Raw genomic sequence first — 13,698 nt, 5'->3', positions numbered from 1 at the left:
AACTTTTCAGCTAAACTGGACAAGGTCTGTGCAAACATCGCCCCAATGAGTATCTATACCTGATGTAGATCAGGGATGTATTACGCTGAACAGCAAACCATTTTACACTTAAACCACCCTGTACCAGATCATAGAGTATAATACAGTTTTTACAAAACATGATGAGTGTTGGTGTTACTGTAAGTGTACCCTCGTCACTTTTGCCGCTCTTAGACATGATAAATAACCAGCACTTTCACAGTGTACTACACAATTTGTGACTGTAACCACTATCGCTCTAAAGTGATATCAATCTGACCCTACCCATGCACCCGCATTGAGGATCAGAAGATCAACTGACAAACATATTAAAGTCAGCAATCACACTAGCAGTCAGTCACATGTTACATATTAGTCATATGAGCATAATATCAACTACAAACACATTTTAAAGTATGTAGGAGTACATATTACTGAATTCTGTTCTATACAGAGCTTAACGTATTCAGATGCAATGCGAAGAAAACCACAGTAATGTACACAGACTCGTATGCAATAGGCACTAAACTTAACTATTCATACTAACAAAAGTAGATAGAAATTTAGTGCTGTATAACCCATACTCTGTAACTGAGTGGGATACAGGGAGACTAACCTCACTTCCAAGATCGATTAATACGTTAACGAACACTGAGTGGATCCAGACGCTACTAGTGTACACTGCCGCTCCGGGAACTTTAAGTGAACACAGACGCACCGGTCATACAGACGCCTGTACTGCGACCGGGTCTCCTCGCGGTAGCGTTTAGTGAACACAGATGCAGCGGCCTGTGCTGCGACCGAGACCCCTCGTGGTAGCGTCTGAGACGGAAGTGAGGCAACGGTTCATGGCGGGAGACTGACTGAAACTGGTCATGAACTGGGGGGAGGGCGACCAGGAGAGCACCGCTGACATCAACCCTAGGGATAGCGGCCTCATGCTATTCCTGGTGCCTTATGATCCCTAAGGCCTAGCGCTGGAGCACCCATGGTGGCGGCGCGCCAGCTACGGCTTGGTAGTCTCCTCCCAATACAGTGAGGCTGTGTCCGTATTCCCCTTCTAAGTGGAACCGATGCCTTACCTTCTCCCTGTGCTCTGGCCACAGCCTGGTAACGTCTGCTGGACCTGCTATTATATCCGACACAGACGCCCGCCGAGACAGCACTGTACCGTGGGTAAGCGTTGTTGCAACCCGGCAGAGTTGTTGGAGCGACTCTTTCCAATATGCGTATAAGACGCTGTTAGGAAAGATCACTCAAAAACCATAGTAAGACTATAAAAATAAAATAAAAATGCTTAGGGCTGCCAAGAATCGGCAGCCCTCTGACCATAATCCAGCTCCTGCCGCACCAAACAAAAAACTGATTTACCTGAGCCAGAGGGCGGGGATATATGGACGGGCCCGTTGCATCCTGGGAGGACTTAAAGCTTGTGATCGTTTGGTGCCAATCCGCTATGGCTCCATCATATCCCATTGTTATCCTGTGGATAACCTGTGGACCCAGCCGGAGAAAATGTAATACAGGTTGAGTCTCCCTTATCCAAAATGCTTGGGACCAGAGGTATTTTGGATATGGGATTTTTCCGTATTTTGGAATAATTGCATACCATAATGAGATATCATGGTGATGGGACCTAAATCTAAGCACAGAATGCATTTATGTTACATATACACCTTATACACACAGCCTGAAGGTAATTTTAGCCAATATTTTTTATAACTTTGTGCATTGAACAAAGTGTGTACATTCACACAATTCATTTATGTTTCATATACACCTTGGCCCTCATTCCGAGTTGATCGGTCGCAAGGCGAATTTAGCAGAGTTACACACGCTAAGCCGCCGCCTACTGGGAGTGAATCTTAGCTTCTTAAAATTGCGACCGATGTATTCGCAATAATGCGATTACTAACTACTTAGCAGTTTCAGAGTAGCTCCAGACTTACTCTGCCTGTGCGATCATTTCAGTGCTTGTCGTTCCTGGTTGACGTCACAAACACACCCAGCGTTCGCCCAGGCACTCCCACCGTTTCCCCGGCCACTCCTGCGTTTTTTCCGGAAACGGTAGCGTTTTCAGCCACACGCCCCTGAAACGCCGTGTTTCCGCCCAGTAACACCCATTTCCTGTCAATCACATTACGATCGCCGGAGCGAAGAAAAAGCCGTGAGTAAAAATACTTTCTTCATAGTAAAGTTACTTGGCGCAGTCGCAGTGCGAACATTGCGCATGCGTACTAAGCGGATTTTCACTGCGATGCGATGAAAAATACCGAGCGAACAACTCGGAATGAGGGCCCTTATACACACAGCCTGAAGGTCATTTAATACAATATTTTTAATAACTTTGTGTATTAAACAAAGTTTGTGTACATTGAGCCATCAAAAAACAAAGGTTTCACTATCTCACTCTCACTCAAAAAAGTCCGTATTTCGGAATATTCCGTATTTCGGAATATTTGGATATGGGATACTCAACCTGTAATGTGTTTCTCTAGTGATTTATCCAAAGAGTGATTACTCCAAGTATCTTGCATTAAAGCAAAGGCTGTACTGCACACATACTAGATTGTGTCTCCATAAGTGCTTTTTGGTTTTTATTTTTCCCTACTTCACATTACCTGTCCTTGAACTAGACATGCTGAAGCACTATCCATCACCAATATTCTGAGCAATCTCGTTGCTTTTCAGTGGTCCTTGCATCTAACTGTATTTTAAACAATAAGTCAAAATACAGTATTAGCTTTCTAATAATACCCGGTTGAAGCTTTCATCTCAAATTTCTTCAGTTGTATGGTTAGGTAACAGCTGCTACAATTGAGTGGAACAGAATACATATCACAGTGGCTGGCCTCAGGCGACTCCTAGACAACAAAAGCACTATACAGTAGTTCATTGTATCCGTTCATTAGAACAGCTACCTACGCTCTAATGTCTAATGACATGGTTTTAATTTATATAAACTTTTTTTATTTATTTTTTTATTTTTACGTATACACGACCCGTAGAGGCATTATCTGGTTACCTGAATATTTTCGGCCTTGTAGTGAAGTCACTGAAGTCTGCGGCCAATTACAGGTGGGGGATTGGCTTTGCAGCCATTCCCCCACTGTTGCAGAAACGCCGGACCCCCCAGCTGATGTGCCGGACCTCTGGGGAACCATCCGTATAACATATTCTGATATCTGGAAAAAAAAAACCCATCCAGAATGCTCCTGGTCCCGAGCATTCCAGATATGGGATATTCAGCCTGTATAACTACAGGTTGAGTATCCCTTATCCAAAATGCTTGGGACCAGAGGTATTTTGGATATGGGATTTTTCCGTATTTTGGAATAATTGCATACCATAATGAGATATCATGGCGATGGGACCTAAATCTAAGCACAGAATGCATTTATGTGTCATATACACCCTATACACACAGCCTGAAGGTCATTTTAGCCAATATTTTTTTATAACTGTGCATTAAACAAAGTGTGTCTACATTCACACAATTCATTTATGTTTCATATACACCTTATACACACAGCCTGAAGGTCATTTAATACAATATTTTTAATAACTTTGTGTATTAAACAAAGTCTGTGTACATTGAGCCATCAAAAAACAAAGGTTTCACTATTTCACTTTCACTCAAAAAAGTCCGTATTTCGGAATATTCCGTATTTCGGAATATTTGGATATGGGATACTCAACCTGTATTGCGATTCACTGTTTTAACATGTGTTGCTAAATAATTATTGGACATTGTACTAATACATATAGGTCTCCATCTGACCTACTGTAATCTGTTTACATACATACTAAATTACAATAGAAAAATGTAATCTGATGGATCCATTGAGACTAGTTCACATCAAATGGCCTTTTAGGTTAAGGTGTCATATTAAACCTCTTCAGATTTTGTTTGCAGTAAAAGTCCAAAGTATGAAAATGCTGCTCTTGCACTAGTGCAAAGGAGGAAATATACTGTTTTAAATGTAATCGTCCAGCCGCATACAGACTTAATTTAGAAAGAATAGGATGTGGACAATTTTTATAATTGGTAATTATACTCGGGACTCTTAGTAGAAATGTGTGGGTTCTACCACTGATTACTGCGCCGGGACAACGTCGTCGGTCACATGACCGCTACCATCCCAACTGCCTGGATGCTAAATGCATCCTGAACATATAACTGCAAAAAAAAAAAGAGGGAAAGTGTTGTCCTGCTGTGATGCCTAATTTAATTAATTAATTAATTATTATTATTATTTTTTAATTCATGTTACTACTCGAGTCCTTTTTTTTTTTTTTTAAAGTCTGAAATAAAATAGTAGCTTTGTGATTAAAATATATATATATATATATATTTGCTGTGTAATCTATACATGCTTCAGTTACATATGTTAGTGGTATATTAAATTCTAGTTTTAAATCATGCAATATTAAAGTTTGATCTATAAATAGTCCCTCCTTTTTGTGCTTTCATTATTTCAGAAAACTTGCATCTGTGTATGTAAAAAAAACTATGGGTCAAAAGTCTATGCTCCTGACACACCTGAGATTTCTCCAGCAGTACCGTTTGGCTTGGGTACATAACTGTGCCACCCGAGCCAGCTGTGGTAGTGAAGTCTTATGGGGCATTTACTAACAGAGGTGTAGCTAGGTGCCATGGTGGCTGGAGCAAGAGTATATTTCGGTGGTCTGTCTCCTGTACTGAATTGAGTGCATGTTACATTTAAAAAGATAAATATTTTAAATCCTAAATTGGTGACAGGGCCAGTTCTAGACCTTGTGGAGCTCAGGTCGAAAGTTTCCTTTTGGGCGCCCCCATGTTGAAAATAGAAGATGCAAAACAAAAATATAGCTGCCTGGCTTCATAGGGAAGGTCCATTATTCACATTACACCACACAGTACCCCTTATACACTTTCCGCCCACAGTAGAGCCGCTTATACATGTTACTTTGCAGCCTCTAATGCAGAGAGAGTTGCTGGGGCAGAGAGAGGTGCTACAGCATCAATGTAGAGCAGGCTTTACCAACCACGGTCCTCAAGGCACACCAACAGTGCAGGTTTTAGTGATATCCAGGCTGCAGCACAGATGGTTAAATCAGAATAAGTGAGCTACTAATTAAGACACCTGTGCTGGAGCCTGGCTATCACTAAAACCTGCCCTGTTAGTGTGCCTTGAGGACCGTGGTTGGAAAAGCCTGATGTAGAGGTAGGTGTTATGAGTGGAAGCTGCTTCCACCTTTGCCTGTATAATGATGTATCGGCATGATAAATGATGTGCTATAATGAATATCCCTGGTTATTTTTCATAACAATGCCACCAGTTTAGAATTTCAAATTCTCTGGTCTGTCTTTTGAGCTAAATGTATCTGTCCCCCTCACTGGGGTGTGTGTGTTTTTTTTTTTTTTTTTTTTTTTTTTTTTAATCATGCCCCTTTTAACACAGACTCTGACACTAGATACTGCTTGGGCCACCCGAGTTCTGTCTCCGTATGAAAGGCTTAACCCAGGTTATACACCTTTTCTCCCTTAAGGAATGATTCTGCAAGTGTAAACAAATATTTCTAATAAGTTGGACTAGTATACAACAGTTAACTATTTAAAAGAGATCTTTAGTAGGTAGCACCTTTTTTCATGCTGGATAGAGACACGTGATTCATATTTGTACACAGACCCAATGGTTTCAGTACAAATGAAATGTTTGGGGGTCTGCGCAGGTGCATGCCGATTGACCTGCTGCAGTGTTTGGGTCACTGTTATTCAAACGGATGGGAGGTGTTTTAGGTCCAGGGTGTGAGACATCAGATGCAGACTTCCTGGACCCGGGTGTCTGGATCCAATGGCCAGCCTGAGTTTGCTTTCGCTTACACAGGCTGGCTGTTGCCTAAAACATCAGGAATAGTGACCGATGGTGGGCCGAGGCTGGGTCCTCAGATGCAGCCCTCTGATCCTCGCTAATGCAAACAGGAGGCGGCTGTCTCCTACAGACTCTAACTGCTGCATTACGTTTTTAAAGACCCTGAATTGCACAGCCGCTACCTTTTGGCTGTGCAATTCCTTACAAACCATTCTGTTAAGGCTTTCTGTGAAGGTATTTTAAAGCCAATATCTTCTGGTGCAGTCTTCATAGATGTAACTGAACATTCCTCATTGTGCAAGAAATAACCTGGTTCATTGATGAAACCTAAATTAGTAATTAGGGTCCAGGTTCCTTGTACATGTACAGGTATATGTAGTATAATGTTGAACATCTAAAATAGATGTGTCCTATACATCTAGTTTCAATAAGCCATGCAGAGTGAGCTGCCAGGTCCCGTGCAACTCTAGCGTTATGTGATTTTTATTTTATTTTTTTGCTGAAAATGTTTTGTCGCGATGTGACCAGGTTGCACCAGGAGACTGCTGATTCATTTGATATGTAACACTTGTGTACTGTGTGTCTCACTTTACCTGGTGCACCGAGAGGAGCTATTTGGCGCGGTTGTAGCACTGATTTATGAGGACACATCTGGAGTTTTCTGGCTGGAACTTCTCAGTAAGAAGGTGCACGGATAGTGTTTAATGACAGTGGGTTAGATGTATTAACCTGGAGAAGGCATAAGGAAGTGATAAACCAGTGATATGTGCAAGGTGATAAAGGCACCAGCCAATCGGATACTAACTGTTAATTTACATATTGGAGCTGATTGGCTGGTGCCTTTATCACCTTACACATATCACTGGTTTATCACTTCCTTATGCCTTCTCCAGGTTAATACATCTGCCCCAGTGTTTGAAATGTTGTGCTGACACATGAGGAGGTTTGCTACTGTTTTTTAGGACTTCCTGGTTTGTAAAGCTTTAATTTTTTTTTACTGTAAAAGCGTAACATTTATAATCCACTTTCTTCTCTTATGTTAGGTTTTAGTTCTTGGAAACAAAAGAGACCTAGCAGGTGCATTGGATGAAAAACAGCTTATTGAAAAACTGTAAGTTAACTGCTAATTTTCTAAGGTCATGGGTAATATTTTGAGTAAACACAAAACAGTGAGATACTTAAGGTGTACACACACGTTTCATTTTGAACTACTGATATGGACTATATAATACATATTGGTAGAAAACATAGTACATATGGAACCATGTGTATACAGCTTGCGCGGCCAATGCATGCCCCCGCAAAAAATAAACTCTGCGGGCAGGTCAATTTTGACCAGAAAGTGTACAATTTTTAGTTTCTAGTATAGTCAAAATTGTATATTGTCAAAATTGCACCATGTGTATAGTCAATACCTGTGGTTCTGGGCTCCCGGGAGTTCAAGGGAAAGCGCAAAGTCAGAATTGGCGTTTAGGCAGAATCCCACCTTGTGTATGCATCTTTTAGATTTTTATTTATTTTTAAAATTTTTAAATACAATGGGACAGATAATTAACATTTATTATATCAATAATGTTACTTTGACACTGGAATTACAGTTCTTTCCTGATGTCGTGTGTGGTTAGAACAATGATTTTGTGTTGTTCATTATGAAAAGGTAAACATGTTTACAGGAACCTTTCCATGCATTCCATTATCTTAGGCTGGGGACACACTGGAGCGACAGGGATTCGTTTCGATATAGGAACAAATCCCCGTCAGCCCGAATTGCCCATAAACATTGGGGCGATTTTAATGGATGGAATGACCATGTTCCGTCCTTCATTAACATAACACAGGACGCTAGCAAAGGACACTTGGTTTGATGTGCAGCACATCAAACCAAGCAGCTGTCGCATGCAACTGAGGGAGTGTGCAATCCTGGGTACACACTGCGTGATGTAAGCATTGATGTCTATTGATCTTCTTCTCCAACGAATTTTACTTATATCGTGTTCTAATTTGTGTTTACTCTGTAGAAACCTTTCAGCTATTCAAGATCGAGAAATATGTTGTTATTCTATTTCCTGTAAAGAGAAAGATAATATAGGTAAAGTAAAATGTGTTGCTGTTTACTTTATCATTACAGTTTGGTCTGTTACTCCTACTTACTTTGCTTATGCTTTAATACAGTTGCTTATTTTGTTGAATCTTTCAGCATCGCTTATTATATAACTGGAAGCTGTTTGGTCTACTAGAGAGAGGTTGTTCCCAAAAGCTTCAGACGCACTCTCTAACAATGAGAATGCCCAGGTGCAGCACACCTTGATAAGTTAGGGGGAGAAAAAAAGGGTGGTCTTCACTTTGCCGGCAGTCGGGCTCCCGGCGACCAGCATACCGGCGCTGGAATCCTGACCGCCGGCATACCGACAGTTCTTCTCCCTCTTGGACCCCCCTGGAGGGAGAATAGATAGTGCGGCGAGCCCGCAAGGGGCTCATTTGCGCTCGCCCAGCTGTCAGTATGCCAGCGGTCGGGATTCCGGGGCCGGTATGCCGGTCACCAGGAGCCTGACCGCCGGCATTACATACTACACCTGAGAAAAAAGCCTGTAAATGCATAACTGTTTTCTGTTTAACAAATCAATCCCAGCCAAATAGTTTTTTTGTCTATTAAAACCTGCCCTTATGTCAGTATAATAGTTCTATGATTTAGGGGCTTGTTTACACTTTAGTATTTACAGCATGATCAATCTAAAGATGCAATGTTAAACACAGTCCAAACTGAATATCTATCTTTTATGTAGACTTCTGCTTTTTATATATTGAAAATAATGTTCCTTGTTCTATGGTATGTAGTTGATCGGAAGTTGGTTAAAAGAAAACAAAATAATCCTCGCTCATAACCACTTTACAGATATAAACATGTTATTTCATTCTGCCTTTCAGCAGCGCTTAGGTCAAGGAATAACTCAGTGGGTCTAGACCTATACTTTACATATGTATGAAAAATAATTGTCAGGGCTTTAATTTAAAAGCTTAAGATCATCTGTAGGGGTTGGGATGGGATGAACAATAGGTAACTAAAAGAAAACTTAGTCACTACGGAGACTTGCCAGATTTTCCTTGTAAAATTATGATTTCCTCAGTTCTTGAGTTGTGATGTTTCTGGAACTTCCTTCTATAAAAGTTAAATATGGATTTTTAAAGTTGTACACTTCTGTTTCCTGTATAATCACGAGTGTTTTTCTCTACTTTGATTATTTCAGACATTACGTTGCAGTGGCTTATTCAGCATTCCAAGTCCAGGCACTACTAAAGGTCCACCAGAATTGTCTGTCTTTGTCCTTTCTGTATTGCCCGTTATATAGTGGCAGAAGATTGAACCAAAACAGCTGCTACCGGAATTCATGCATCGTTTGGAGCAGTTTTATGCAAGCTTCAATTACAGATCCATAATTTTTTTCCCCCCTTTCCTCTTAAGAATCAGAAATGTGGTTTGAACGCTTATTTTCAACATTTCCGACCCTTTTAAGCACTTAAGGATTTACAGGATGACATTCTAATTAATCAAAATATTTTTCAGCTGTATTTGAGGTACATTTAAAGTCTGTCATATACTGTTTGCTCTGTATTGTATTGTACAGATGGTTGAAGGGCCAATGTGCAATATGGAATAATGCTGAAGTACATCGGTTTTCCTGCCAATACAAACTTTATTTGCCATTGGTGCAATTACTGCTCTATTAGAAACCATGGTTCACACACTCTTTGCTATATTTGTATATAACCTACAAAGTGACAGGATTCCAGCCTAAATCCTTATTTCTTCATCTAAAATGTGTGTGTATATGTATGTGTGTGTATATATATATATATATATATATATATATATATATATATATATATATATATATTTCTCCAAATGTGGCATAAACGGCCCTCACGGGGTTAAATGTATGAAAAAGCAGGTAAATTTATTGATGTGACGTTTCGGAGCTGCTGCTCCTTCTTCCAGACACCAGACAGAATGTCTGGTGTCTGGAAGAAGGAGCAGCAGCTCCGAAACGTCACATCAATAAATTTACCTGCTTTTTCATACATTTAACCCCGTGAGTGCCGTTTATGCCGCATTTGGAGAATTATTATTCTAAGGATTCGGGCACCGGGGGAAGCTGTTTAGCTAGGATCTGAGTGCCGACCGACTTGGAGGAGTGTATATGTATATGTGTATATATATATATATATAAGTTCCCCTTCCATCCTTCTTTAAAATAAATGATGCCGCAAAAACCAATGGTGAAATGAACTTGAATGTGTATGTGTTTTGCCTTGGATACTTTAGTATAAGTTGCTGTAAATAGTATTATAACATCAGGGTTGCCTTAATGTGTTATTTGCAAAATGTTGTGTTTGCCAAAGGTTTTCTTAAGATTTCAAATTCAGCCTTGGTAGCAATTATAAAGGGAGTTTACAGATTCCCTTCTATCTCATCTCCTAAGTCCCGGTTCCTTATTCCGTTTATATCCTATGAAAATGTACTACTGCCCCCCTTTTTATTAAGAAACTGGTACTGGAAACCACTCCACTAAGTGTGGCTTTCTAGCTAATGGGATATACGTAGAACATCTTGTGAAGAAGCAATTTTTAGGGAGTAATTTTAAGGCCTTCAGAGACCCTTTTAACAGCACAAGATGCCATTTACGTGTTTGTTCAACAGACTTACCACAAGAATGAAATAAGCACTTGAAGGAAACCCCCCCCCCCCTTCTATGCATTGTTTTCAAGGCAGTTATTCACATCCATAATAGACATACAGTACAATACATTCTTTTGTTTATTGTATTGCTGTTGTAGTACAGTATGTGAATGTAGTGAAAACTGTCTGCCTATAATAACTTGCTGTTTACTTTTTTTTGCCATATGGCAGGTAGTTAACTCCATTATACCATGCTTATAAATTATGGAGAGAAATTAAGTACGGTTTATTCATGCATGTCAACGTCTATCAATTGTTACATTTTGGTTGAATTTTGTTTCAATAAAAAGGTGGAGCTGTCGTCTGTAATTCCAAATGGCACCTCCATATTCTTTTCTTGAGTTTCTGATGAACCTTATATAAAGATTATACATGTTTTCTATACAGTCTTTGCTTTTTTTTTTTTTTTTGCTTAAGTACCATCAATTGGGAGATGTTTGTGTCTAAATGCTTATTCTTGAAATGCCACAGGAACAGTTGATTAAAGTGGCCAGGGAAACTGCTGGGGGGTTTTGGTTACTTTATAACGTGGCATTATAAAATTTGTGGGAGGCAAATTGTGAAATTTTCAGTCATTTGGATGAAGTTATTGGTTTAGTGTCATGATGTAATGGCTTTTTAATATGAACAACTCTTGTCCGCAGTAGTGTTGTATCACAAAGTATATATGCGTGTATGATATATACATACATGCACGCACGCAGTATATGACTGGGAATCATTGTTTCAATCGACTGACTACCAGAGTGTGTGTTCCTAATTCTCCAATTCCTTACACATTTTTTTTTTTTTTTACTTATGATACAACCGTTTGAGGAAAATATAGTATGATTGGTAAACTTCTGGAGAGGTGGCTGTTGGTAACATTAACATAGTAAGTTACACTTTCGTAATATTTTTTTCTTTTCCCCTGTGCATAAGTATATGTAAAACATTGTAATAAAATGGATTAAAACAGCTTTGTGCTTTTCATTTGGAGCCACTCAAAATATATACACTCTATTATGTAAAGTATAATTATGTCTATCAAAGTGCTTGGGTCAATGCACAAAATGGTTAGTAAAACAAATAATGGTACTTTGATGCCACTGTAGCCCCTAAAGCTGCTTTAAAAAAAAATAAAAATAATAATTTTATTTCCACCCATAAAACTTTTTTTTTTTTTTTGGAACTAATCCCTGAGCCTTCTCATGTGTATTCGGGGTGGCGGGGGGTCTGTTAAGTATAGCCATCAATTGAAATTACCACGGCTAATTGATTCCCTCTTAATATCCAGACCTTTTTTAGTTGGAAAGGGGAGTGTCCCAGTTTAATTCTATTTCAGTGTGAACACAAAGCTGACCAGTACGAGGGGTGTTGAATAAGTTTCCAGATGTGCAGTGCATAGGTAGAGTAGACACAATCTGACTGATTGTGATCTGAAATCTGTCTAAAGTTCTTGTGAAATATCAAGGCATGTAAGCAGCTCTGAAAAAGTCTGCATGTTTAACTAGCTTCACAAACTCGTTATGAAGCTCAACAGAGGCCACTGGAGAGCCATGGTCGTCTACGACTGAAAAAGTGGTTTACTACAGCAGGAGAGTTTTGACCAACTACGAGCTGCTTTTGGGGAGGAAGTACCGTCCCCAACCACTGTTTTTGGCGTGTGGGATACTTTTTGAGTCACCAGAAACTACAGTGGAGTCCTTCATCCAGAATTGAGAAGACATACAGGTGAAACTCAGAAAATTAGAATAGAATAGAAAATCTGAGACCTGCCGCCAGCCTGATTCCCCTGGCTGACTCCCTGCTCAAGTATGACAACGGAGAGTGGTGATCACCTAAATCTTGTACTCTGAAACCCATTCCCCAGCCAAGTGGGAGGGTTTTTCTGCTCCTGTTCCACCTCCTCCAAAGCCAAAAGCCCCTCCACTAGAGGCAACTAAGCCAGCAGAAGAAATTTTAAATGCAATCAAGCCACCAAGAGAATGGATGGAGAACAATCCGCTGTGGACGCAGGAAGTGTCCAGCACACTCGGTACCCGGATGGGTGTTGACCACCTACAGGAAAAGTTGGATATGAATTTACAGCAGCGGCAAGCTCGGGAGACTGGCATCTGTCCTGTGCGCAGAAAACTTTATTCGCAGTGCTTTGATGAGTTTATCAGACAAGCAACCATTAACTGTGCGGCGCGTGGTATCTTGCTGCTGAGGGTGCGTGATGAAATCCACATGACCATCTCTGCATACCAGACATTGTATGAAAGCAGTGTGGCGTTTGGCATGAGGAAGACCTTTACAAGCTGAACAAGGCAAATATGATGTGGAGAAAAAAAAATTGCAGAGTTAGAGCTGGAGAAGAGAGATCTAGAGAGACAAGTCAATGAACTGAAAGCCAAGTGTGAGGCTACTGAGAAACGTGAGGCAGGGAGAAGGCAAGTGGAGGAGAAGCAGGCAGAGGGAATACAGTTCCTGAAACTAACCAACCAGCAGCTGAAGACACAACTAGAAGGAATTATAGCGCCCAAGAAGTAACAACACAGGAGCAACATCTGTGGACAGGATGTCTTCAATCTGGGTTTTATGCTAGTGTTAATGCCAATAAACTAATAATTTTACTTACCTCTGGGACATATTTGTAATTTCTGTTTGGCTTTTATATATTTAAAATCTCTTGAAGTTGACATGAAAACATTTTAAGTTGCTTATTCTATAATGAAACACCTCCAGTATTTTAATATCGGAGTTCTTTTGGTGATAAAATGTTCCAACCTCTTTTAAAAAAATTAAAAATAAGAATATCGTGCAAAAGTTCATTTATTTCAGTAATTCAACTTAAACTGTGAAATTAATATATAGACTCATTACATGCAAAGTGAGATATTTTAAGCATTTTGTTAACATTTTGATTGTGATTTACAGCTTAAGAAAACACCAAATCCAAAATCACAAATTAGAATATTACATTAACTCAATAATAAAAGATTTTAAATACATAAATGTCAGCCCTCTGAAAAGTATAATCATGCATATGTACTTGGTTTGGGCACCTTTTGCATGAATTACTGCCTCAATGTGGCGTGGCATGGATTTTATCGGCCTGTGGCACTG

General features: G+C 39.8%; 1 protein-coding gene and 1 pseudogene across 1 annotated transcript in view; both read left to right on the top strand.

The window, feature by feature from the left end:
* Nucleotides 1-9,789, top strand: part of LOC134932605 (ADP-ribosylation factor-like protein 8B-A) — a 117,629-nt gene extending 107,840 nt beyond the window's left edge. Inside the window, exons 5-7 of the mRNA XM_063927170.1 lie at nucleotides 6,917-6,984; nucleotides 7,892-7,962; nucleotides 9,119-9,789. Coding sequence (XP_063783240.1) covers nucleotides 6,917-6,984; nucleotides 7,892-7,962; nucleotides 9,119-9,168 — 189 coding nt within the window. The 3' untranslated portion in view covers nucleotides 9,169-9,789. The remainder of the gene's footprint in view (nucleotides 1-6,916; nucleotides 6,985-7,891; nucleotides 7,963-9,118) is intronic.
* Nucleotides 9,790-12,424: 2,635 nt separating this feature from the next.
* Nucleotides 12,425-13,122, top strand: LOC134934594 (axonemal dynein light intermediate polypeptide 1-like; annotated as a pseudogene).
* The last annotated feature ends 576 nt before the right edge of the window (nucleotides 13,123-13,698 follow it).

Source organism: Pseudophryne corroboree, chromosome 6, assembly GCF_028390025.1.
Source record: "Pseudophryne corroboree isolate aPseCor3 chromosome 6, aPseCor3.hap2, whole genome shotgun sequence".
Classification (NCBI taxonomy): domain Eukaryota; kingdom Metazoa; phylum Chordata; class Amphibia; order Anura; family Myobatrachidae; genus Pseudophryne; species Pseudophryne corroboree.
Note: the sequence above shows the minus strand (reverse complement) of the source record. Positions and strands in the feature narration are given on the sequence as shown.